Source organism: Haemorhous mexicanus, chromosome 7 (genome assembly GCF_027477595.1).
Source record: "Haemorhous mexicanus isolate bHaeMex1 chromosome 7, bHaeMex1.pri, whole genome shotgun sequence".
Taxonomy (NCBI): domain Eukaryota; kingdom Metazoa; phylum Chordata; class Aves; order Passeriformes; family Fringillidae; genus Haemorhous; species Haemorhous mexicanus.
Genome location: NC_082347.1, coordinates 29,832,935 through 29,859,763, shown reverse-complemented (window position 1 = coordinate 29,859,763; position 26,829 = coordinate 29,832,935). Strand labels below are relative to the sequence as shown.

General features: G+C 47.6%; 2 protein-coding genes across 5 annotated transcripts; one reads left to right on the top strand and one right to left on the bottom strand.

Moving 5' to 3' along the window:
* Nucleotides 1-200: 200 nt before the first annotated feature.
* On the bottom strand, nt 201-13,791 carry MFSD13A (major facilitator superfamily domain containing 13A). 4 transcript variants are annotated; one of them, XM_059851861.1, is made up of 10 exons: nt 13,653-13,671; nt 12,371-12,441; nt 7,650-7,918; nt 7,145-7,224; nt 5,898-6,347; nt 4,902-5,019; nt 3,845-3,941; nt 2,936-3,107; nt 2,218-2,411; nt 201-2,010 (listed from the first exon to the last, which is right to left on the bottom strand). In XM_059851861.1, exons 3-10 carry the CDS (start codon nt 7,812-7,814, stop codon nt 1,757-1,759), a joined length of 1,530 nt encoding a protein of 509 aa, XP_059707844.1. In that variant the 5' UTR covers nt 7,815-7,918; nt 12,371-12,441; nt 13,653-13,671; the 3' UTR covers nt 201-1,756. The 4 variants fall into 4 exon arrangements, with proteins under 4 accessions (XP_059707844.1, XP_059707845.1, XP_059707847.1 ...); XM_059851862.1 differs by lacking the exon at nt 12,371-12,441 and having other exon boundaries at nt 13,653-13,791; XM_059851864.1 differs by lacking the exons at nt 12,371-12,441; nt 13,653-13,671 and adding an exon at nt 13,541-13,563.
* On the top strand, nt 12,612-26,056 carry C7H10orf95 (chromosome 7 C10orf95 homolog). Its single transcript, XM_059851867.1, has 2 exons — nt 12,612-13,433; nt 24,479-26,056. Exon 2 carries the CDS (start codon nt 24,543-24,545, stop codon nt 25,215-25,217), a length of 675 nt encoding a protein of 224 aa, XP_059707850.1. The 5' UTR covers nt 12,612-13,433; nt 24,479-24,542; the 3' UTR covers nt 25,218-26,056.
* The last annotated feature ends 773 nt before the right edge of the window (nt 26,057-26,829 follow it).

Sequence of the window (26,829 nt, the reverse complement as noted above, 5' to 3'; positions counted from 1 at the left end):
CTTCCAAAGCAGCAGGGGTAAGTGATGACTCGCTTCAACGGCAGGTGATCACCTCTGCCCCCTGCAGAAACAGCCAAGCCTCAGGGCAGTTTTGTGGAGGAGTTGTCCCCTTGTCTCCACCCAGCCACAGCTGTGTCCCCACAGCACCACATCCACCCAGCCAGGCTAGACCCACTGGCTAGAAGAAAATCATCAAGCAATTCAGAAAAAGATCATCTTTAATTTATGAAATGGAGAATCAGTCTCAAACTTGGTTAGAAGTTGCACAAATAACTTATGATTGAACCAGTAAGAACTACAGCAGCCTCATGGCAGGAATGTCTTGGTCCAAGACAGAAGGCAGCCATGTCCTGAGGCAAGCTGGCAGGCTGAGACCCCAGAGGGAACCTGGGACTAACCTAACAACATCCCTCAACGTGCAACAGCTTCAAACACTGCCTGCCAAGCCCCCACCTCCTGCAGCAGGCAGGCACAGGCTTTGGCACATCCCTTCTGCCTGCTACCAAACACATCACAGGGATTGAGGAGTCACTCCCTTGCCTCAGAGACCCCTTTGGTGATTACCTGTCCATCCGCTCTCAGCCAAAACCAAGGAGACGAAAGCACCTGCTCTCCTTGGGTCCCTGGCTCAGCAGCTCTCTGACCTGCTCTCAGCAGGTGAGATGATCTAACTCTGTCTAGCACAGAGGAGCTGAGGTGTCTGCCCCTCCCCACAGGGGTAAAATCCCAACCCTGTGACTGCCCAGTACTGTGTCAGACAGGCTCCAACGAGGAATCGAAGGCACAAAAGCAAGACCTGGTATCTCCTTCAGGCTGTGCTCTCCTGCAAGAGCGGAGGGCACCAGGCTGCCTCACCGGGTCACCTGGGATTGCCCTGGGCAGGGAGGCACTTCCAGCGGCTGGGTTAGAGGTTGGTTCCCTGACGTTGCCCAGAATGGGAGGGGGCTCACAGTACAGCTGTGTGACAGCACTGAGTAGTAGGGGCTGTGGAGGGGAAATGAGGGATAAACACATGCAATGGGATGCCCAGTGAAATGATACAGCTCAAGGCTCTGAGCTCAGTTCAAGCCCAGCACCTTTTCCAGGCCAGCAACAACTTCCTCTACAAGGCCAGAGAAGGGAACCTCAGCATAAAACAGCACACCCAGCAGATCCTGGCTGTGCAGCATATTGTCCTGTGAACAAATGCTTAAGAGTGGATTTGGTCCAAGAACCACAGCACTGCAAGTGGGAGGGTTCTACCAGTTACTGGGAAAGGCCTTCAAGGTCTTGTCATCCTTGCTCCTGTTTGATAATCATTCCTTTGGTCACTTGGTCCCTCAGGAGCCCCCCATTCCACAAGAGTGAAAGGCTCTAGTGAAGAAGGACTCCCTGTGCAGACTCCTCCTGCTCAGCTGCAGAGGCTGTGGCTCCCAAGAGCCATGTCTAGCACAGAGAAGTGCATTGGGGATGTGTCTGTTTCTAGCACTTGCAACCCAGCACCTCTTTGCTGGAATGAGCAGCTCTCTCTGCTCCCTGGGACAGGCTGGGATAAAATATTCTTGCTCCTGAGATCAAGCGATCTATCTCAGGCCCCTCACATGCTGAACCTCTCTGCCTTCCCCAGTAATGACCACCTGGAATGAACAAACATTGGCATCACAGCATTTCACAGCTGAACCATGAACATCAGGCTCTCTCAGCCCACCATCCCTGCCCTTCACCTGCCCTCCAGCACCAGCCTGGAACCAGCAGCATCCTGAGGGCTCAGGCACCCTTAGACTGTTTTGATCTCTGGTGCTTGGCCTTGTGTCAGGCTCTGCCGCTGAGCCTTCACTGCCTGCAGCCGCTTCCCATGCAGGCTGAACTGTGACCAGCTGAGGAGCTGCAGCAGGGCGCACGCGATGGGCACAAAGACGAGGAGGTAAAAGCAGCCCTGGCGAAGAGTTGGCTCCAAGGCCGCAGCAGACTCCAGCTTTGGCTGGGCACTCACCACGTTGTTCAGGGGGTTGCGCTGGAAGATGTCGTAGCCTGGTGTCAGAGAAGAGTTTGTGAGAATGGGGCTGTGGGGATGGATCTTTGTCCATTCTCTTTGAGTGACCAGCCATGGAGATGCAGAGACCAGGCACAGGTTAGCAACTGAAGAGCCCTCTGCACCCACCCAGAGCACAGCACAAGGTGCCACACACTGAACTCTGCCCTGTTCTACTCCACTACTTTCCCCAGGAGCATCCTTACCTGTGTATGCACAGAGCAGCCAGGTGCCAATCAGAGGGGCGAAGGTCTGGCCCGGTTTGGTGACCAGAGCCACCATCCCAAAGAGCAGGGCTGAAGCTGCCTGCTTCCTACGGTTCAGGACTAGATCCTCATCCACCAAATCAGTGACCACCAGGTTGAGTAACTTACAGGTCCCTTCTGTGAACACACGGTTGCTGCAGAACAACAGGCAAAGCACTGAATAGGGCTATCAAATGACAGGGAAAATGTGACAGACAGAAAAAATGGCAATGGTGGAAAAGGTTTCCCCACACTTGAAATAAGAATTTCAGGCGCCCTAGTTACAGAAGAGGAACACCACTATCACTAAGACTTTGTACCCCGCACCTCAGATCAGTCTTGACCTGCCACACAGACAGGCCTGGGGACAGGACACACTGGGCCTGTGGCTCACAGGCAGCTGCGGAAGAGAGAAGCTCTCAGCATTTGGCAAATGCAGGTGCAAGCTGCCACTAGTCCTGCTGGTCTGTGACCTCCTGAACATCACTGCCTCCCTCACTCTGCAGCAGGGCAGCCTGTGGATTCCGCAGTGACCTGTCCCATGTGTTGTCAGAACTGGAAACCACATGGCTTATGTATGATCCTTCCCCCTCTTCCCTGTCTTCCACTCCTCTTCTTAAAACAGAGACAACGCATTTGGCTTCACAGGAAGCAGAGGGCAGGGGAAGTGCTTGCCTACCTGGCAATGAAGATGCAGAGCAGATACACCTGATCAGGTCCTGCCAGGAACATGACAACACTCAGAGCCAGCTTCAGGAAGAAGAGTCCTCGCACCACAGCGTAAACCCCACAGCGGCGGCAGAGCGACAGGAAGTAGAGGTTGTTGAGATGGGGGGCAATGTAGGAAACACCTGAGCAGAGACAGATGCAGAAACAGCTCGATGGAGTTTCACTTTCCACCATGCCCCCAGACACAATACCAATAGAGACAGCAAGGTTGCCTATTGCCAGTTGGACAATACAGAGCAGCTCCTCCACATTTACAGAAGGCTGTAGCAGATTTATTCCATGGCTTTGTGGCACAGCACACACTTTCCTACAGAGGGAGACCTTCTTCCATCAACCTCATGGACAGAAAGGAAGAAAAGACTTGCCCAGTGTCATGCAGAGGCCGCAACTCAGCCCTGGAGCAGAAATGAGAGAGACAGGACTGCCTGACCAGACCTGGCTTGCACAGAACCCTCCCAGAGTAACTCTAGTACCAATGCCCGCATATCTGTGGCTGCTTGGAAATGGTCTGTATGCTGCAGAAGGAAACGGATAAAATTTAGCGCTGTGTTCTCTGCTGTATCCTGGGAACACTGCATTCTGCAGCCCCTAGTGCTCAGAGCAATACCTCTCTGGAGTCTGGTATCCAGCACATCAGGCTTGTCCTTAATAGAAAAGGCTCCAAGTTACTTCTGTGCCCAGAAAGGACAATTCAAAGGTCCCAGGAAACATGTGGGGTGCGTGCATGTGTGAATCTTACAGCCCAGAGTCCTGTATGTGAACACACCTCTCCCCAGATGGAGTGTGGGAAGGGCAAACCCACACTCGGGCCAGGTCCTGTGTAACTCAGCTGCTCCCTCCAGTCCCACCTGAAACTCACCAAGCAGGAAGGATCCAGTAGAGACAGAGATCTGGTCTGACAGCAGGTGTTCCAGGAACAGAGGGAAGAAGTTGCTATTAAAATGGCAGTGAAAAACCTGTGAAGGCAGCATGCAGACGAGCTGGTCAGCAGGAACAGCAGTGAGAAAGAACAGAAAAAGCTAACAGCCCTCTGGGCTCTGTTGTCCTAGGAGCCCCATGCCAAAGGATCATGCAGGATAGGCCTGGAGTACTTCAGCAGAGCAAGACCTTGGCTGTGACATTTCTGACACTGCTGGCTGAGATTGCAGAGCTGCAATGCCATCAGCTATGCCCACTTTGTGCCCAAAGTCAGCCCCACTCCCAGCTGTACAGCACAGTGCTGCTAGGGCAGACAGGGCCAGCAGGTGACAGCAGTGACCATGAGGCTGGGGGAGACAGTGGCATGGCAGGAGGGAGGAGGCAGCTGGCAGGAGGACATTGGTAAGGCAGTGAGCCTTGAACACAAAGATGCAGACCAGCAGCTGCCTGAGGGAAACTGAGAGATCCTCAGGGAGCCATGACTGCAGCACACAAAGCTGGGCAGGCTGCCGGCATTTGGTAGTCATCACTGAAGAGGATGAAGAACAGAAATGGTAAAAGCCAGCTGGGAGATGGATCCAGCTGGACAGCGAGAACAGTGGTGGGAGCCTCAGGAAAATGGAAAGGGAAAGGAGACTATGCTGACAGCCACACAGCAAACAGCACTCCTAAACTCATCCTCTCTCTAAAGCCAGACCCTGTGCTTCTGCACCCCATATGGGCCGCACAGAGCTCAGTCAGCCCCTATAATCCAGCCTATGCTGCAGAGAGAGGAAGGGGCACCCCACAGCTTGCTCAGGAAGTATCCTCCTCACAAGCAGGGAGAGTGGCTACCAGCTGCTGAATCAGCCAGCATGTGCAGGAGGCTCCAAGAGCAAGTGGGTGCTGGGAACATCTCTGCACTTCCTCAGGAACTTACACACTGCTGAATCATCCATCTCAAAGAGCCAGAGCCAGCACTCATCCTGTGAATCGCAGCGTGTCACTTCTGTGCCTACCTGGATGAGATTCATGCAGACAAACCAGAGGAAGTTGCGATGCCGGGAGAGCTGCTGGAGATACTCTGCCAGGGTGATCCTCTTCTCCTGGGGGACGGAGAGTTTCTCAATGTACAGCCTAAAGGAAAAGGAGGGATAAAAAGTAACCATAAATCCCTCACACCAAGACAGAGTCCCCAGCTCTCCCCCTGCAGATGCAGAGCTCTCTCTTCTCAGCTCCCATCCTGACCTTTCATATTCCTGGACCAATCAAAACAGTGGAGTCTATAGCAATGATTGCTTATTGCTAGTAAGAAGCACAGGTAACAGGTCTCCCAAAGAACATCTGTCATCTTAATAAAAAAAATTGACCTTTCTGTCCAGAAATGCATTCTCCTCTTATCAGCCATTCCACTATACATCCATTCCTCTTCCAGGTCCCTGCAGTTAGCTCACCTGGCAGATCTCATCAGGATCTGCTGCCTCTACAGCATAATGCTGGCAGCTCATAACAAGAGATGACAAGTGAGGCAACCTGAGGAAGGAGCTGAACAGGGAAAATCAGCTTGGTCTGGCCTACCAATAGCCCAGATACTATCAGGCAGCTGAAGTGAGTGACAGGGAGTGACATTCACTTGTCCAGTTCCGTAGGACATGGGCAGCAATGTGATCTCATGCTCAAGCATGAGTGCTATCATAAGCTCCTTCTTTTACCATTTTACCACTTACAGGCCTCACTGGGTGCTCTAGACATGAACTCATTTCGTGTTCTAAACACTGGATGGACATATAGCAGGTTAGGCCTCTGCCTCCAGTTTGGACGAGGGCTGACACAAGACAGTTTTGCTCTATTTTCAGAGGTGTGTGACAAGTGCGACAGCTGATCCTGAAAACTGTATCAATAGACAAGAACGAGAGATAATTACAAATTTTGCCTCATTCTGGATCTTCTCACATATTTATTTGCTGCAGATCTATGTCAGGCCTTTGTCCCTGCTGAGAATTCATGACTCTTACTCTTTCAGGGTTGATTTCTGGTCCCATTTCGCTTTCCCATCAGCCTGAAACCGCTGGCGGAGCAGCTGTGTGGACAGGGTGAAACCAACAATGGAGCAGAGGGCCAGCAGGACGCAAAATATGCGAAAGGAAAAGAAGTCCTCCTTGTTCCACACTGCATAGGACATGAAGACAGACAGGGAGCCTATGGCACTGAAGAAGGAGCAGTAGAAGTTGAGGCTTGTCCTGTCTTTTGCTGAAACAGCCAGGTCTGCAAGCAAGGCGTTGTGATGGAGGTCAACCATGGTGAGAAAGCTGTCGTACATGCAAAGGCAAAGGAGGAACTGCAAACCAGGATGAGCCCAGGAAACCCAGAAAGCCAGGAAAGAAATGGCAAAGAGGGGGCCATTGTGGCTTAGTGCTCTGAGCCTCTTCAGAACTACTTCAGGGGACGAAATCTCTGCTCCTGCCCTGCAACAGAAGAAAAAAAAATATTTTACGTACCTGGACAAAACCCTGCATGATCACATATTCTTCCTCTCCAAGGAAGTAATCTAAGTGGCACAGACACAAATACAGCTTTTCTTCAAGTAACAACCACCCACATCGGATATCTTCTCAGCTAATAGTGAATACACTGAAAATATAAGTTTAGGAAGGCCAAAAAGGGATTTTTTTTTCTCTAGAGCATTTCTCTCCCTGACAGTGCTGTACTGTCTGCACTTTGTGCAATGTAAATGATTTTCATGAGTTTTTACTAATTGCAGGAAGCCACACCACTACTTTCCTTAAAATGTTGACATAAATACATGAGAAATGCTAATGGCCAACAATACAGAGCTATCTTGCCTTCCATCCTATAGAGTTTGGGAACAACTGGTCTGAGGCATTCCATGTGGAAATAACTGTATTTTTCCCCCTTGTGCCTCCCAAACCATGTACAAACACACTCTAACACCCCATTAACAGGCTTGCTCATATAGCAGGGGCTTGAGATTTTATATGCCCATATTTTAGGTTCTGCACCACTCATGACTGTTAAAAATTAGGGCCACATCCACCCAATAAGTGTGTGTGACTTTCTCTAAAAAGACAAGTACTGGAACAACATTTATGAGCACCAAACTTCAAAGATGTCACAAAAAGGAGGTATTTAAGAGTTCCATGCCCAGTAAGCCATTCCCACACCATCATTTTAAAGCTGCCAATTCGACATCATCTTCTCCAGAGTCTAAACAACTTCCCAGACTCTTCTGAACTTCACTTACTGCTGTGTGCTAAGGAATACTCGGTCACTCAGCCAGCCAAACAGAGGGTCATTGAGGCTGTTCCAGATCAGAAACACTGTCTAAGAAAGAAAACAGAACAGGGAAACAATTCACAGGACAGCTCCTTTCTGTCACCAAAGCAAGCTCTGCTGAGCTGGCATGGTGAGCCATTAGCAGGAACAGTCCCAGCACACCTTCCCTGCCCCATCACCACTGTACGATGCTCCTGTCTGGGGCAACTGGCAGTAAGGGCAGTGGTTTTCACTGCTTGTGAAACACCCCAACATCCCCAGAGGAAAGGCATTTTCTGTCCCAGCTTGTTCTATTTTTACATAAGTGGGAAAAACTGAAAAGCTTAAGTTAGCACTTGGAAGGCTCCCTTGCTCCATCTCCAAAAGGGAACACTGCTGTTATAACTAACAGTTTTCACATTTCTAGCAAGGAGCAGTCTTGGTTTCAGAGTTTCCTACTTAAAGAGCACAGAAACTGATGGAAAAAAACTAACCTCTCCTATCCAAAAGGACAGTTTATCAATCTTGTAAACAGAGACGAAGGTGTCCACATAATACAGGAGGAACACGTTGTGCAAAATGGAAACAAAGAGTGACAGAGACCCGTAGATCACTGCAGTGGGCAAATGGAAAAGACAAGCCAGCAGTCGCAGTCCCATGTTGGTGCAGTCAGTGTTCAGCTCCTTCGATCACCTCCATTTCAGGTGAGATGTCTTCTCCCAACACCTACGACATTGTTGTTGTGGCCAATCCATTGTTGCTCCTGCAGGAGAGAAAAGAAATAAATAACATAAAATGAAAACAGATTCATTTTTTTAAATAAAGTAAAAGGTGAATCCAGTTAATTGGTAAATCTTTGTATGCAGCAATCAGAATTTGTATTGTTTAGAGGAGCTGCTACAAAATGGATTGGAGGGAATTTAAGAGACTAGAAGCTGTCTGCTGCACTAAAGCTGTTTCATTAAGCTGAAGCCAGGCTGTTGGGCTCCTGGGGGTGTGGCTGCCTCCTCCTGAGCAGCCTGCCCTGTCCTTTACCCTGTAATGTTCTTTGTTATCCAGCAAGCAGACAATTAATCCAGCTCTTTAAAGGCAAGGTCAGAGGAAGAATCAAGCTAGATAGCTGCAAACAACAAAGCAGCCTTCAGAAAACACACCTAGTCACTGGTATTTTTAGGTACTCACGTAAATTTTCATCCAAATAAAAATGACAAGAGCTGTGATGTAACCTCACATGTGCACAATGCTTTCCCCAGGCAGTCACAGCTTACTGCACCTGGGCTGGCCCAGACAGGAGTTATTTATGGTGAGCAGTGCTGCTGCTTTGTGGCATGAAGAGACATGACCAAAACACAACTGCAGCAGGCATGCTGCCATCAAGCAATAAAAGTAACCAGAAGTGCCTTAGCAGTCGTTCAGCTTGTCTTGGAGTGGCCTAAGTCTTAGGATCATAGTCTGAAATAAAGATGCTTTGGCTGGATGGCAATATATACAGAAATAAAACACGTGGACACAGCAGCCTTAGACAAGAACAAGTCACTGCATGTTCACAAGGGGCTGAGTGTGAGAGGAGGACTCCTCACACCTGCACTGACTAGAGCTTGTGAGCAGGAGCTGGGGCCAGAAATGTTCTCTTGTGCTTATCAGGCTGAGCTCTCTCTCACACACCAGTTGCTACAGACCCAAGGCAAAACACAAAGCACTTATGTGAGACATAAGGGTTTCTTAAATCAGTACAAGTCAGCTTCTCCAGCCCATGCCATCATGCCCTGTTCACAGCACTCACATGAAGGGTGACAAAAAGGTTGTTATCTTGGCACTGTCAAAAGCAAGATAAAGGGCTGTGTGCCACTCCTGTTTCAGCCCTCCAGGGTCTGCATTCACCCAACTCAGATACATCATGGGGGCTTTGCAATGTGGGATAAGACTGAACACATAAGAAATAGGAACATACGCACCACACCATCCTCTTGGGCTTGCAACACCAGCTGCAGCAAGTCCAAGCAGGAAATCAAGCAGAAGAATAAACGTCTGGGTATGAAACCTGATGAAAGGACAGTCCCATTAAGCATTTCCCTGAAGCCATGAGTCTGACCACTTCTAGGCAAGATCAGAAAAGCAAAAATAACCATCTGCTCTGCCTAGGCCAAGGAATTCCTCATAACTAGTTCAGAAGGAGCAGGAACAGCATTTGTTCCAATCAATTACATCACTAGATTGAAACTGCACCTCGGTTCTACTCCCAGCCAAAGCACTAGACCTCAACTGGATCCAACTGCAGAGCCCTTGTGGAGCTCAGACACCATTCTGCATCCCTGCCAGGCCAAAATCCATGGCCAGAAAAAAGGAAGACACCGCTTGGAAGAGAATTGAGCCAGACAATGAACCTTTACAGACGTAATTAAAGACAGACAAGACTCAAGGGGAAATTTCATTTTGTATGGTCAAGAATTGGAAAGGAGTCACAATGCATAAAGACAAAGGTTAAGAAGAAGGGAGAGTTAAGGCACGAGGCAAGTCCCCTGCCCCAGAGGTAAGTCCTCTGTCTCTCACCAAAAGTCTTCTGTGGAAGACTGACAGCAGAGCAGATGAAGACATCAGTGTGGTGAGCCCCTTCATGGAATTGTCAGGACACAAGAACTGGGAACACTCACTGTAACTAGCAGGAAGTCAGCTTAAAGCACACAAAAATATTTCTTTACCTGGCAGGTAGTAAACACCTGACATTCCCTAACAAAGGACATTAGAGAGCTGGGCAGCAGCTTCAAAGGATTAGACAAATTCACAGAAAACAGCCGTACACAAACAGCTATTAAAGGGAACAAGGCAGGGAAATTGCCTCTAACTGCCCCAAGCCAGCTGTGCAGGCTGGGGGTGGACAAGTGGAAAGGCCATAAATGGTGCCCAGACTCCTGAGCTCTCCCCCTAAACAGCACCTCCTGCTGCCACCGCGGGGCAGGATATGAGGAGAGACAGACTAACAGTGTGATCTACTAGAGTGATTCTTATCCTGGGCTTGCCTTTGCTATCCAAAATCTGTGTGAAAGCAGAGCCTGCTCAAGACTTGGTCTCAGTGCTGTAATTCATGCTGTCCCCATCCAAAAAGTGCTTCACTGAGCACATGTTGCACAAACCACAGCTGTTGAAATTTCCAGACACACCTCATTTTGTCATATAAATGCTACAGCACTGTTCAAAGAGGGTGAAGTTCCACTTCTTTTCTTTCTGCTCCCTCATCACTCCTTCACAGATGTGCAACCTCTCCAGCCAGCTGATATTTGCAAGTGATGTCACTTTTGCTAGGATAGTCATTAGGTCATTTGATAGATATTTTTTCCCTTCTCATCTGCAAATGTGCAGTTAAAAAGAAACAAATCACAGTTGACTTTAAAAAGCAGATTTCACTTCTACACCCAAAGGACTGTGTTACTGCCACACTGGTATTTTCATAACCTTTTCCTTGGGATGGAGAATTATTCATGGAGTATGTCAGAACTTTTCAACATGAGGCTGTAAGAAGGAATAGGAAAAGGAATTGCAGGAGGGAATAGCCATCATTCATTCACACTGAACCTCTAACACAGTCATAAAGCAACAAGCTCATAAATTAAAAAGCAATGAGTCTTTATTTGAGAAACTTCCTCCTCCGCATTTGACATCTGGCTCCTGCCAGTGACGTCCACAGATCTTATCTTCCTGAGGAGGATGTTGGAATACTGGCTACCAGGAAAGCACTGCTTTTGTTTGAGAGTGCTGGCATACAGCTGTGTCTGGAACACACCACAGCTTGGGGCTCACACATGTGCTCAAAGTTCCTAGCCAGCTCACAGCTGGATGCACGAGTCCTCGGGTCCCGTGGTGATTCGGCAATGCTTTGGCCTTACAACAAGGCTGAGCTCCAGCCTTCCACAGCTGAAGCCACTTGTACTGAGCCAGCAGCAGAGCCATACATGTGAATCTTGGCTCAAGAAAGCCTTTTAAGCAGGGCCAGATGATTTTTATGAGCTGAAGTTGCCACTCAGCAACCTGAAACAGCCATCTGCAGACCTGACTGCAGTATCAGGATGGCTCTCATGTTCATTCTCCCCTGTGTGGGTAATGCAGGCTGGAATCCCAAATAATACTTCAGGATATGTCTCTGCTTGCTAGAGCTGCCACTACACTGCCTCTGCTGCATATTCTGGGTTTTGAGGGGCTTACTAAGCCAGCTCTGTACGTCTGCAACTGCCACAATAAATCCACCCAGCAGCTGGAAAAACCACCTGAGAGAAAACCCTATTTATAGACATTTGTCACAGCCAGACAGGACCTGGCTGCTGGGGGTCTGGCCCCACTCACAGGGAAGCTGGGCTGGAGCTGCACCTGTGGAAGAGCGGATGTCCTGTGACCTATCCCAGCAAAACACCTGGTGCTGGGCACATCAACTTCTCCCAGAGCCTGCAAGTGACAGTCATGGATGTCTCTGTCTGGTCAGGGTTATCTGTCAGTAACGAGCCCATTTTGGGAGCACAGACCAGGTTCTGCACACTCCTTCCCTCCCACACATGGTACCCCAGGACACCTCCACAATACAAGACATCTCAGAGGGTCCTCACTCCATGAAGCTACCTGGATTCTGGCAGAACTCTGTCAGTAAAACAAGAAATCCCACCACACAGCTATGTGAATGAATGAAAGAAAAAGCCTCCACTTAAACAAAAAAATACCTCTCAAAATCCTATTTCTGTCCCAGGAAAGTGCCTTCCTGGATACACTTCACAAAATTTAGGCTCCTCTGACAAAACTTTGATACTGTGCACCCTTTTGATGCGCCCTTAGAGATGAATATAACTCCAAGGCTCTCAGTTTCTCCACTCCATACTTCTCCTGAAACCCTCCTAACACCCTCAGATAATCCCTTACTAACAAGGACTCCTGAGGGAACATTAAACACAATCCTGTGTGAAACGTGAACAAACATCCCAAAGCAGGCTCCCAGCAGCTTTGTATCTGATGTGTGAAGAAATGAAAACTTTGAAACCACCTGGATCAGGCATGGAAACATGACTGAAAGAGGTTATGAGGGTGTTTCCCAGTACTGTTTACCAATTCAACAATCATCGATGACTGTGCATCATGAGGTTAAGTAATACCCTTCTTATTACAAGCAATCATGTGCTTCCATCACCCCTGCTGAGTTCATACATGCAAACACAAATGCCACACAGACAATTAATACCTTGAACCAGCTGGTAGCTTCCATGGAGCTGTGCTCCAGCTGAGTAATCTTGTTCAATCAGATCTCATTCCCTAATAAGAGCACAAGGTTTGTCAATATAGAGATAACAGGGCAAATCTCATAGCCTTGGAACTTGGCAAGGCTTTTACCCTCACAGCACGCAACATCCCCTGTCTAAAGAACTCATTGTTTTACAGTGTAAAGGAAGTGTGTTAGATGTATTAAAAAACTTGTTCCTGATCATTTGCTGCCAATATAAGCTCTAATCCTGTAATGGACCTCACAGCACAAGGATGGGAACCAAAGCCAGGTAACTCTGGCCTCAAATTACAAAACTAGAAGTAAATTTGAAATCATCAATGAAAACAAACCCCAAGATTTGCTTCAAAGGAGCTATAAGAGGGGATTACTGCATATATTTTGCCTGTTCTTTGTTAAGACTTGACAGGAAACTCCAAGTGAGAAGCAACTTTCACCACTCTGCCAGGTGCAGCCACCAGGAGTTTCTGCTACACAGCTTCCCGGGAACAGGTATTCTCTTCACCTGCGCAACCTCCAAGGCCACCGTCCCTCCGCAGGGTCCCAGCTGCAGCCACAAGGCCACATGAAACTGACTGGGTCACCAACTGCAGCCGCTGGCCTCCTGTGCGGGACAGGAGCGCGGGGAACCAGGCGATGCCTGCCGAGTCAGGCTGGACACGGGGACACTGTGACTTGGGCAGCGCAGCCAAAGCAGCGCCGCCATCCCCGTGCCTCATCCGCAGGGGCTCTCCACGCTGAGGGGAGACCTGGCAACCCTGGTAGAGGAAGGGGTGGCCAGGCAGAGGCGCTGCCATCCTTCCCTGGTGGGCTCTCCCGCAGGCTCCATAGCAGTGGGCTGAAGCCTGCCAGGTAAAGGGAAGGCGTAACAGGGACACCAGAGACCCGCGGCACGCTCCGGGAGAGGAGGGCAATGCCAGAGTCCCCTCTCCTTGCCGGGAGGCAGACCCCACCGCCTCCAGCACTAAGCCCCAGGTGCGATGGCACCCCCCAGCCCAAAGTGGGATCATCCGCGATAACAGAGGTAAGTATCCACCAGGGCTCTACCACTGCAGGGAAGGGGGGGGTCCCCCCTACTCTACAGAGGCGCCCCCCCGAGGGGTAGTGTCTCTCCCACCCTACCCGTAGCACCTTACTGAGCGGACGAGGGATCTGCCACCCTACCACACTACAGGTAGAGAGACAGACCGGGGCCAGCGATGAGGCGAGAGAGACGCCCGCCCGCCGCCTCGGCGCCTCCTACCTGCGTCCGGTACCGGCGCTCCCCCGCCGCTCCTCCATCGCACGGCGCAGCCGCGCATGTGCATCCTCAGCCCCGCCCCGCGGCCATTTTGCGTCCTGGCAAGTGAAGCCGCCAGCATCTCCCGGCAGCCATCGCGTGTGAGGGCACGCTGCTCCCTTATTTGCATATCCCCGCCCCCAGCCGCACGAGCCTCTCTGGTGTGGCGCCACCTCTATGGTCAGTCCGCCTGTCGCCATGGAAACGCGGCCTGGCCAGGACGCCAGCGATTGGAGACAGGGAATCGTAGAATCATCGTAGAATCATCAATATTGTATGAGATCTTCAAGTTTAACCAGTCCAACCGCCAGCCCATCGCCACCACTGTTACCTGTGAGCCACTACACCATATCACCCAGTGCCATTTCCAGACTTGAAAACCTCCAGGTATGGCAACTCCACCACCTGTGCAACCAATTCCAATACCTGATCACTCAAACAAAAAAAATCTAGTATTGAATCTGAATCTCCACTGTCCCAGCTTGAGGTCATTTCCTCCGTCCCTCTCACTATAGGCATGGTAGAAGAGACCAGCCTCCCCCTCATCACAACCTCCTGTCAGGGTTTGTAAAGAGCAGTGAGGTCCCCCCTGAGCCTCCTCTTCTCCAAAGAGCATGTGCCAAGCTGCAGAATAATTTAGTGGGAACAAAAATATATACATGGCTGCTTGGGAAGGTGGGGCAGTAATCCAGCAAATATCCTGTCTGTGGTCTTAGGCATTGGCAAATTATATTTCTCTCCCACAATTAATTTCCATTCATCCTGTGTATTTCAGAAAATAGGGACTAATATCGTCCATTATCATTTAAGATCACTCTGTGGCCCTTTCTCTCAAAGAAGCAATTCTTAAGTTCAGCATATGCATCATCTTTGGTCTCTCACTGCAACAGTTGCTTCCATTAAGCTGCTCTCAAATTTCACCAGGGGAAATTTCACCACAAAAAATTGAGGCGAAAGCCAATTGCTGTGCACAGGAAGGTATTATTGCGCCCTATTACTTACCAATGGTTTTGCACATTAGACTTACTAGTAGCTTCTTAAGAAGGTAATTTTTATAAATTCCTAGAAGTCAGACAACTAATTGTAATCAACATAGTTTGTAATTAAAGAGTGATTTGTAGGTATTTAGCTTCAGCTACTGAGATCACCTGCAGCAGAGCAAGGTATAAGGCACTAATCAAAGAATCATTTAGTTTGGAAAAGACCTCTAAGATCACGGAATCAGTAAGCATCCCAAAGGAGCTGCACTACTGCTGCTGTTATGCTGGGTGATGATGAGCTGACCTTGCAGGAGTCACCCATTTAAAACTCCTGTGGAGATTTCTATCTGTAAAGGTCCACCACGGTGCAGGTGATTACAATAAGGTAGTGCTGATGGGAGCCACTGATATGGCTTCTTACTTAATTACGATCTGGATGAGCTGTGAGTACAAATACCTGCTTAGCTGTGGCTGTGTGTGAGTAAAAAGCTTGGGGGGGACGAACACTAAGAGAACAGTGGAGGGTTTAGTTTTTTTTTTTTTGTTTTGTTTGTTTGTTTTGTTTTGTGGTTTTTTTTTTTTTTTTTTTTTTTTGTAGTGTTTAATGGTGGGGGGGGGGGCGTTTTCTTCACTGTGTTAGTTAGTCTGTTGCTTTAAAGGTTACAGTTCTTTAAGTTTTGCTGACTTGAGAAAGAACCTGAAGTTTTGGTGAGTGCTTTTTCAGGTTTTTCCATGCTGGTTTTATGTGCTGATTTTAGCTGCTGCTTTGCCTGTGTCCTGTATCCTTGTTCCATGTCTGAGCACGAAATGTAATTGCTGAAGGAATGAGCCTCCTGTTGCCATCTTAAGGTATAAGGGCATGTTCAGGCAAGTTTGGCTGCCTTGGTTACCACAGGAGAAACTTCCATTAGATCTAATGCAGTATCTTAGGGCATCTCCTCCCTCCCTGTGTGTCCCTAAGATACTTCAATGAAAAAGAGCCTGTGGAAAGTAACCTGCTTTCTTAGGATCAGGTTGTGTGTCCTACTGTTCCTTGGTTAAGTGAACACATTCTCCTGGTTGTCTTTTCTCCACATGTGAGTACACATATGCCAAGCAAATCTCCCTCTGTGTTCTGCACTTATAGACTAGGCTGTTTTGCTATGTTTCTGCAGTTGTATGCTACCTTTAATGTTTGCAGTAGCAGAGCTGTGTATGACTGAGATATTCTGTATTTTGCCTGGCTTCTTAAAAACACAAACCCCTTTGCAGGTGGTGCCATTTTCACATCTGCTGTTTGATCGGTGCTAGTCCATGTGCAGTATCATAACTTGGCTGTAGTGTTGACTCCTGCCAGTGCTCTACTCTGTAATATTCTTAGCACCACCTGCTTGTGAACGATACTAACGTAAATCATTATTGTTGTGTGATGAGAGGCTTTAAACACGTTAATTTGGAAAAAAATGAACTAGAAAAGTCTTTGAGTTGATTGTATTCCTGGAAACACGAGATTTTCTTTTGATTCCTATTTTAAAAAATCAACAATGTTATTTGTGACCTATGTTCTGTATTCTCTAAAGACCATAACAGAAGGTAGTTGGTTGGTTTTTTTAAAGTTGTAACAAAGTTGTAGATCAGCAGATACTGCAGCTGTCTGCCTTGGGGATGCAATAAGAGCAGTATTCCCATGGGTAGTTCTAGCTCAGATGTTTGAACTTACACTAGAAATGCAGTGTGTGCTGCTGTTGTAACAGAAACCCCCCCTTATATGCCAGAGGGGTATGTTGTATGTAATACAACCCCAAAGAGTGGATAATCTTTCCTGCCCTGTCCTACTGTTTAGGGTGTTGACACTCTGGGAAGATGCAAATGCATAAGACTATGCCTTCTGTACTTCTGCATATCCATCCTCAGTGCAGGATAAGTGGGAACAGGATCTATTTAAAGAAGAAAGAGTTAAAATGAAAATAGTGTTCTGTGACACTGATGTTTATTAACAGAGGAAATCCACTGTGGGCACAACCTCCCTCTGGAGAACCAGGCTGTGTCGTCCATTAACTCCTTTGCAGGATATCAGGAGACTCTCCCAAGAGCACTTTAAGGACAAAGACTAGTAATCAAGCAGCTGTGAGAGTAGGATGCTGTAGAAGTACAAAACTTGTTGCTCTGTTATGCAAACTGTCTTTGTGTAAGATAAGAAAGTGCTGGTAGGTAACTGGAGCTGGGCGTGGGAATTAAGGCTGGAATGGAATGATTTGTCTTGGAGTGTGTAAAGTAAACAATATATAACCAGGAGGAACCAAATAATTATGGACTGTCTGAAGCAGCTCTTGCAGAGTAAAACTTTTCAAGGCCACCTGCACCACATTAGTAATACCATATAAGGCTGAGATTACCAAGGTGACGATATCAGAATTGTCAGGCTTAATTATGGATGTGGCAAAACTGAGGAAGAAATAATCTGGGTGGATTGGCTGTTTGGGAGGAGACTGAGGTAAAGGAAGCATGAATGTGGCAGAAAAAGTGGATCCTGAAATTAGAGAATAATGTATAAAATGAGACAAAGGTGAGATCAGCTGACTGAAGGATTGCAGGTGTCCAGATGATTGTGAAGCCTAAGGACCCAAGCTCACAGGACTGCTGAAGTGATGCTCTTTGAACAACCTGCTGGACTCTACATCAAGTCAATGCTGGAAAGAATTGTTGTGGGAGGGCAGAGCAAAGTGGGGTAGATGTGCATCCTAGTGCTAAGTGGTGTGGGAGGGAAGGGTGACTCAACAGCATCATGTGTGGTTTGTAAGACTTGATTAGTAGCTTCATAGCGGTGTGCAAAGTGATATAAATAGCCATGAGAAGCTACTGGCATATTAATGAAGTTATTGGCTGTTTAGTTGACTTATTGGTGTGCTTGATATAATTAGTGCCCTGAGTCTGTTCCCTCAACACTGTAATATGAAGGGGAATAGCTGTGCAGAAGTCACAGCTGGGGGCTCAACCAGGACCTCCTAATTTGGAAGCTTGAGCTAACTGGTAGTGAGATCTTTGAAGATGATGTGTGGATGGGGATGATGGGTGTCAGATGAACTCTTGAGTGAGAGGAGCAGCAGGTGTGTGCAGGCTGTGTTTTAACATGGAGGTGATCCTTAGAACTGAATGCTGCTATGAAATACACATTAAAATATGCTCAACTAAAGAAAAAGACTAGTGTCTACATACACAGCTGCATCTGGGAAAGGGTTTAAATGAGAAATAACATGATGGCTGGGGTACTGAGACATGGGACACAGATTTGAATCTCAGGTGAGGAAAACATCTGATGTAAAGGGTGCCTGCAGTAGTTACTGGGAAGATGAGAATGGTGGTGGTAGAAGCTTTAATAGCACAGAAGTTAGGCTAAGCTGAAAGGAGAATGGGTCAGAAAAAGAGAAACTGTGGAGTATATCCAAAATGTATACTATGGTGCAGCAGATGCATGCCCAGGGAGAGGCTGAATAGGCAACAGTGTCAGGATCACCTGGCAGCAGGCAGGGATGTTTTCTATAGCCTTGTCTGCTGATGCAGTCACCCTATGGTAACACTCATCACATTTTATTCTTGGTGGCACAGCTGTTCCAGAGCTGCTGTGTTACTCAGCAGCTGCAGTCTGAGTAGGAATGGCTGCTCCAAACCTCTCTGTCACCAGCGAGTTGCATTTGACTGCTATTTGAGCAGAGTTATGCAGGGAGGTGGTTTTTGGATAACGGCTGTCAAGTAAAGACTTGCTCTGCAATGACTTGGCTTTTTCCTGGTGTTTTGATTTCATATAGAGTCTGGGCTTTGCACAGACCTCAGAAACAAATGCCAGACCCACACTAGACTTCAGTGCTTTCTGGGAATGTTGCTTTGAATAGCTGAAATGGATCTATTCCCTCTTCAAAGGGCCTCTATAAGGGGTGACTGACTGTAAAACGCATTAGCTGCTATTTCCAGAGTTACCAATGCCAGCTGGAGCTCTTTTCTTCATGGTGCACTAGTAACAGCAGGGTGAGACTGGTGTCTTCTGGCTTCAGAAGTTAAATTCTCCCCCTTGGCTGAGCTGAAGGGATTGTTCATGGCGCTCTTATATCAGCTGTGCTTGTGATGTTCTTCCAGTTGGCTTGGACAGTGAAGTAATTCCTGATAGAAAGAGGGGTGAGGGGAAACAGGGTCAGAACCTCAGCACTCCTGGGGGAGTTCCTCAGACTGGGTTAGTGATGTGTGGAGGCTTGTTCTCTACAGCATTGATTTGTATTGCTGTTAATCACTGCTGTCTGCTGGTATCTTGAACTGGGTGTGATGCAGTAACCCCTTGTGTGAGTATTTAACACTTGGAGTATTTTGCTGGAGCAGTGTGGGTTGATTTTTCTCTTAGGGAGTGTAGCAAAATGTGGTGCTATTTTATGTTGAGGAGGTGAGTGGGTTTGTGTTCAAAATGCAAGTTATTCCATTATTTAGCAGTGCTACTATGGGAATCTGGTCCTCTAGATGAAAATGAAGGCCTGAAAAGGCCTAGCTTTTAATGAGCTATTGCATTTTCCTTGAATTCCTGTGTTGCTGCCAGGCATGTCTAGCTAAGAGAAAGCATCCCGTTTAGGAAGGCAGCCAAGTGCCTCTGTCCTGAGGATCAGTACTGGTGGTGGAGGATGAAAGTTATTGTGTTGTGTGGCTTTTTGTACTGCTTTCCCACCTCCCCAAGAAGTACTTGGGAATCTTCTCCTGGATGAGTTTTACTGAAAAGACTTCAAACCAAGCATGACTTTAAGTTGGCAATAAAGAGATAGAAGTGACAAGGAAAAATATGAAACTGCTTTGTCATGATATTCTCCCATGCACTATCTCCAGCTACTGGAATGCTGGATGTGTGTGGGACTGACATCAGAGAGTGATGGAAGACAAACCTTGGCTGCATAAAAACATTCAATTTTAACATCTTACTTTAAGCAGTCCTTGAAGTTTGGGGCTTTTTTTTTAAAAAAAGTCTTTACCAAAGCTTTGTAAGGTGGCAACAATTTTGCAGACTCTGCTTAAAATGGGGAAACTAACTGGAAATAAATAATTTCTTTTTCATCCTCTTGGCTGGGGGAAATTGGTGCTTTTGCAGTATTCATCCCTGTACCCTTGGGAGTTATTACAGAGCAATGGTGGGAGATCTGTGGGTTTTTTGTGGGATGGGGAGAGGAGGAGGAGGTCAGGAAAAAAGCTAGAAAAAATAGTCTGAAAGCTTGAGTGCTGGAACAGAGGAAAGGGTAACTTAATGGTATCTTTGTTTGTGAGCTGATCACAGGGCTATGGAATGAGGTGAAAATAGTCTGGGTAGAGAGTTCCAGTAAATTAGATGGTAATGTCCTCTCCCATGGGCCCAGTGTCTCTACAGTTGTGTTGGCTTGCAGCATATTCCCTGAGGCAGTATCTAAACCCATCCAAACTGCTAGCCTGACCTGGGAACCCTTGTCTGCTGGACAGAGGACTTGGTGAAACCAGTCTTTCCAGACACGTGAGATACTTGTATGAATTTCACATGTTGGGTATTGTGGCACACCTGTGTGTTGGTACTGCCCATGATACAGTCAAGCTCACTTCAGTCTCTCTCCTACAGAATGTGAAGTCTAGCATGGAATTTAAAATTTTCTTTCCTCTGTTTTCTGTAGCTCACAGTGGTCTCTTGTGTTCCACAAATACCTAAAAAGAAAGCTCACCAAATTCAAAGCTAGCCTAGGTGATAGTAAAGCTCTACTTCCCTGAGACATTCAGAAGAACCATGATCTTCCGTATTTTTAGTAGATAATTTCTGCTGCTTTAGATACTAGGAAAGCCCTACCAGACCTGGGCATTTCTGTTTTAACTAGTGGTGGTTTCATCACCTGCAGTAACTGAGAGGGCTGAAAAAAAAAGCTTCTCTTATCAAATGTCCTCTCTAGTTTTGTATTGCAAACATTGCTTGGTTGCTCCATAGCAACTCTATGTGGGGCAGCTGGTGTGAAGCATGCTTTGCTTGGCAGGCCTTTTTTTGGGAGCTGTGGTGTCGGTCCACTTGACCTCCACCAAGATGCTTGAGGAGGGAAAGGCCCTGCCAGATGACTGGGGCAGTGGGTAAGGGAATTGTTGGAGTCAGCTCTGGCAAGTCTGGGAATAGTCTGCAGTATCATGTTCTCACCAAGAAGAGATGGCAATCTTATGTTAGTTTTCTGTGATCACCTTTGGAGTTTTCTCTCCTTTTTATTGTGCCTGGTGTCTCATTCAGCACCAGCCAAGTGGGATCTGAACCCTTTTCCAGCAAGGTCAAAACTGCTGGAAGGGGTTAAAAGGAGAGGCTGCCTTGTCTCTTGCTGTGGCCTTTCTTGCTGTGTTGGCCCCTTGTTGTTCCCTGCTGCCAACCACTGCTCTAGGTGCTCTGGAGTGGGGAGGTTTGGCTCCGAGGCACAGCCTGCTGTCTGCCCATCCAGACTTTCCATCTATGCCACCAATACCTGGCATGTATTGATGGATGTCAGTGGCTCTCAGGAGCAGGCAAGCATTTAGCAGAGCTCAGCTCAAGCTTTAAGGTCTGCTTTGCCTGTTCCTGCTCAGAACATTCAAGTGCTGGGCAACAGATGTGGTGATTTTTAATTTTTTTTTTCTCAAGGGGTAACAGAGCTTGAAAGTGGAGCAAAGGAGGATGGTAGTCTGAAGAGACAGATCAGCTAGGATCCCCTCTCCTTTTCTGGTCCCATAGTTGGTCCTGAAGAGTTGGAGGCTGTCAAGTATTTACTTGCAAGACCAGGCCAGCCTCTGGCTGCTGGTACTGGAGAAACAAGAGAAGAGCAGGTGGAACATAGTATGGTTTGAGTTGGAAAGGACTTAAAGATCATTCAGTTCTAATTTCTCTGTCATGGGCAGGGGTACCTTCTACTAGACTAGAGCTCTCAGTGCCCTATCAAGTCTCACATGGAATGCTTCCAGGGATGGGGCATCTACAGCTTCTCTGGGCACCCTACTCTGGTGCCTCACCACTCTCACAGTAAAGAATTTTAATTTCTAATATTCAATTTTAATTCATTCTCCATCAGTTTAAAACTATTCTTCCTTGTCCTATCACTGCTTGCCCTTGTGAAAATTCCCTTGCCAGCCTTCTTGGAGACTCCGTTTAGGTACTGGAAGGTGCTATAAGGTCTCCTTGAGAAGCGGAAGGGGAGAAGAAACTTGGGATTGGACTCCTTCCTCATGTGGTACCACTTGGTGTTGGTGTTTGGAGTTGGTTTTCTTAAGCATCTGGCTTTTGATGCCTTCCAGCCATCAGATGGCCTGACAAATGATTGCCTTCTGGGCAAACTCTGTTTTGCCTGGAGCAGTGTCTGCTTTTACTTCCTGGTAAGTGAGGGATGGGGTCTGGCAAGCTGTTACTGGTGCTCTCAAAGCCCTTTTCTCCTGTACACATGGATTTGTCATGCCGTAGCCTGAAGGTCGGTATGAACAACAGGAAATTGTGTAATGGTGGGGTAAACTGATTGTCAGCCCCTGGGAGCACCAGGGTGCTGCTCCGCAGGGCAGGAGTGCCTCCTGCATACCAAAACCTTGTTGCAACACACCCGAGTGTTCAGGGCAGTGCTGGGCCCTGCAAGCCAGGAGCTGGGGCTCGGTGCCTCTGCAGGTAAGGCTGTGGCTGGGCAGTCTGAGAGCTCTGTGCTTGGGAGCAGGCAGGGACAGGGCAGCAGCAGGCAGCTGTGCAGGGGGGCCTGGCAGAGGCCACCCAGTCAAGGCTTGCCCTGACAGGTTTGCAAACTTCCTCCGGGGCTGTGAAGTCTTGTGTAGGCTGTCAGCACACTCCCCCTGGGTGATCTACTTCCAGGGAAATGTATTTGCTTCTGTGGTAGGGCATGTGATAATGCTGCCCTGAAGCGCTTTAGCCCTGCTTAATCCTCATGTTGTTCCCCCCTTCTTATCTGTTCAGTTTGCTTCCTCTTGTAGGTCATCCTGCCTGGCTAAGACTCCAGCTTGTTCCCCTTATCTTTCTTCAGTGTAAAATCAAAGCAATTAGTAGCTGTGCTCAGGCTGCCCTTGTGATAAACCCCCAGTGATTTAGATGGCCTGTCAGTCCTTCTTGCAGCTGCCAGGAAGACCTGGGAGCAATGATGCTGACAGCCAAAATTCAGGGTGCTACAGAAGCTTTTGAGCAAGAGCTGGTCATCAGCTAGATGTGAACAGGTTCTCCAGGATTGTCCTTAAGTGGCTTGGAACAGCACACTGACCCAGCAGAAGGGGTATGAGCTCGGCTTGCTTTGTTTCATATGATGGATGCAATAACTGCATGCTCTCTGTGCAGACCACTTGCTCTGAAATACAAGCACTTTACAGAAGTGTGGATCTCAATAGGAATGCATGGATGAGCTATTTAAAGAGGTGCTGAGAGTGGTTTTCAAGATGAGACCATTTATTCCACGTGCCTGCTTTATGCTGTTGTTGACATACAACATCTCTTTGGATTTTTGTGATCATTCTGAGCAAGTTAGGCAAGTAGGTTGTGAACTTTGTTTCATTTCCTCCTGTCTGAGGGGGTGATGGTTATGGGTGATGGCTTTGTCTCCAAGGCTGCAAGTCTTGTTTAAGAGTGCTGCCTGGTCTTAACTGATACTCCAGTGCTGTTCTGCTGTTCCATTGGTGGAGTGTAGGTGTCTAGCCCTGAACCCATGACAAAAAAAAGACTTGAGCTAGTTAATGTACATTGTGAACCTCTAGGAAAAGGAAGAACTTGTGCTAGCTAAAAAGAAAAAAAACTCCATTTTGCAGTACTCAGCATTGCTTGTGTCAGGCAACTCTTAGGGGACAGCTGAACTTTCATCTCTTTATTGGTTAACACCTGTGGGAGAGGCAACTCTAGTTAAGGCAAGAATAGCCCACAGGATCTGAACTTCATGGAGGAAAAAAAAATCCAGTTTGCTGCCTATAGTCCTATGCGTGATCTTTTCCTGTCTCTGATAGCAAATTCTTTAAAAATAAAACAACCCTATGCTATATACAGCTTCCTTTCTGGCCCTAGGGGAGAGGATAATGAGTCATGGGAGGACATTGCTTCATGCCCTGGAGGGTGCTTGGATATCTGGCAAGGGCAGGCTAGGAGCAAATTCAGCTGTAGGTCAGAGTTGTTCAAGGTAAATGTACACTTAAATGTGAATGGTAATTAGTGAGACCAGAAAGAAAACCTGTACATGAGAACTTGTCAGAGGAAGTGTAGATGTGCCTGGATTTTGCTCTAGAAATAAACAAAAGGTACAGCTCTTGTTTGCTTATCAGAGTAAAAGCAGGGCTTTGGGAGGATGGGGAGAGAGTCAAGGGCAGCTGAAGATCTTTTCATTTGTTTAAGATTTCCTTGTCTGGGCAGGATGGCAGTTGTCATAACTGCAGCAGGGTTGGGCTGTGTTGCCTCTTTCCTTTCTTTTGCCTGCTTGCTTTGTTTCTTTCCCTTGTGCCTGCCTTTCCCACTTTTATGCCTGCTCAACGGCCTTCAGCTCCTCGCAGTATCTTGCTGCCTCCCAGCACTGCAAACACAAGTCATGAGGATATGAGGGTGACTCTTCTGCCCTCACTGGTCTTTATATCAGCTTGTTCTCATCTTTGCAACTCAGATGTGTGGGTTAAATGATGTCTTGCAGTGGAGCTAACAAGCAGTCACTGGCAATGTGGCTCACTTGTTCTTGGTAGGTTACTGCTCCTGCAAGCTGTGGGGAGCTCCTTGTATTAATTATTAATTAGTTGGTATGCTTACAGTGCATCTCCTTATTCACCCCAAAATGTGTATAACCAATATAAATTGATTGTCTTCCCTTTCTGTCCTCACAGCTTTTGAGACTTAGCAACTTCTCAAAAGAAGTGCCCCCTGTGTAAAACCCCAGGCTCCTGTACAATGTACCAGTCCAGCTTTGTGCCACGGGAATATTACCCAGCCATGATCCCACCTTCTGCTTATACCTACCCACCACTGCGGCCTGGGAGAGCAGAAGACATGTCCAGATCTGTGATGTTCCCTCCCATTCACATGCACAACTTCTACAGTCGACCTATCACCTTTGTGGTGGACAGGAACAGCTACCCTGACTATGCAGGAGGTCAGGTGGAGTATCATCATCTGTATAGTGCCTCCAATCCCTATATCCATCCATACCACACCTGGCACTTCCCTCCCATGGTCCCTATCCCTCTCTACAGCCCCTATGCAAACTACCATCCCTATGCTGCCTGCCAGAGGTCAGATCAGTATCGAGATACGTGGCCAGAAGGCTTCACAATGAGAGGGGAGCTTCAATGGGGGAAGCTTGGAAAAGTGTTTGGGCCAAGGAAAGACCTCCCAGAATTTGTGAAGGATGATCTCCGGAGGGTTTATGGCACCTACCCCCGGACCAATGTTTCCATATCCTATCGGAAAGGAGAGTTCTTGGTCAAGGGAGAGCCCAAGATAGAAGACCAGGAATACGCAGTGGAGAAAAAGGTCATCCAGCAGGCTGTGACACCCAGTGCCAGTGAGGCAGATGACAGCAGCGAGGACCGGAACCGTAAGAAGAAAAAGAAACTGAGACATTGAGGGAGTCAGATACCCAATGGACTGATGCTCCAGTACCCTCATTGGGAGCCAGTTGGCAACTGGTTTTTGGTGTGGTTGGCAAGTAACACAAACAATGGATGCCACTATTGTTGATTTAATTGCCCCCCATCCGCCACAATCTTATGGCAGATTTACCCTTATTGACGCACAATGCCCATCCTGTGAAGAAGCCACATGACACTTGACTGTTGGGTCAGCTTGCTGGTCCTGGTTTTGAAATGAGTATTTGATTTCCACTGGTTTGGTTGACTGGTCACAGCCTGGTGGGGGATCTCCAAACTACAGCTCTTGATCAGAGAAGATGGGCCTCTTCTTACCTTGTCCAGGGGAAAAGCCTGTAAGCTGGTTCTCTTCCTGGAGAGATAAAAGCTGAATTTCCTTCAGGCTGAGGGCAGTGCAGGTCCCAGAGGACACAGGGTTTTTTGAACACTCTGAAGAACAATTGTCTGCATGTCTTGTCACTGCTGTTTATGACCATATCATTGTGCTTTATCACCACATGAGGCCTGTGCAGCACTTCCCTACACTCTGGTGTCCCCATCCTCTTACTCTTGATAGTGTGGTGTCCAGTACTCCTGGCCACATGTCCTTATTGAAACTGCTGTTGAGGCCCTGCTCTGGGTCACACTTGGCTCTGATTGGAGGTGCTGGCTCTCCCATGAGGTTACTGGAGTTGTGTGAATCACAGCACTTCCATAGCTTGGTGGTTGTGCTGGAAGACGTGAGGGCTGTGAGGGCCTGGGTCTGACTTACTTGCAAACTTCTAAAAACTTCTACCTTTTAAATGACTATAAACAATAAAAAAACCCAAATGCAAATGCTTATATTTCTGATTCTTAAATACATAACATCGGTCTCTTTTGTGAGCAACTTACTATCAGATCTGGCACTTTTTTGTGAAGTTAGGGATGGCTTCTGCTGTGGTTCATGCCCAGCCATGGTGCCTTGTCCCACTTGGCAGTACCCTGCCTTGCCCTAGCTTATTTTCTGCCAGTTTCTGTAGGGACCAGCAGGAATTTTATAAGCATATGGGACCTTCTCTGTCTCCCTGTAATCTCCTAGTCTCCCTCTGACCTCACACATGGAGGGGAATGGGATGTTATCCATCTGCATAGCAAAGGAGAGACTGTGAGGGTGAACTTGGAGACTCTTGGTTGCTCTGAATTGCTATAAAGTGAAAGTAAGTAGACTTTCTTTAATTTTTTTTTTCTTAGTTAGTGCAACAGGTTTTGTTTAACCAATTGCCAAAGTGTCTCCACAACTGTCTGCATTTCCCCTTCCCCATTTAGCTTCTTGGAAATGTGTTAACTCTGCTGTCAGACAAAGCTGCAAGAGGGCTGAACCAGAAAAAATGCTGTAGAAACCTTGGACCAAACTGGTGCTCTTTGGCTGTGCTGCAGACAGTGGCAGTGGGACTTGCTGAATGGGCTAGGAAAGGCCTCCATTAATGACAGCTGGCTAATCAGTTATGCTTTTGGTTACCTAGTATAGGAAAAAGGCAGCAGTTCCTGCTGGGTTGGTTGGTTGTTGAGGTTTTTTTTTATCTCTTCCTTGGCTGAGCAGGCTGTCCTGCCTAGTTAGGGACATGCAC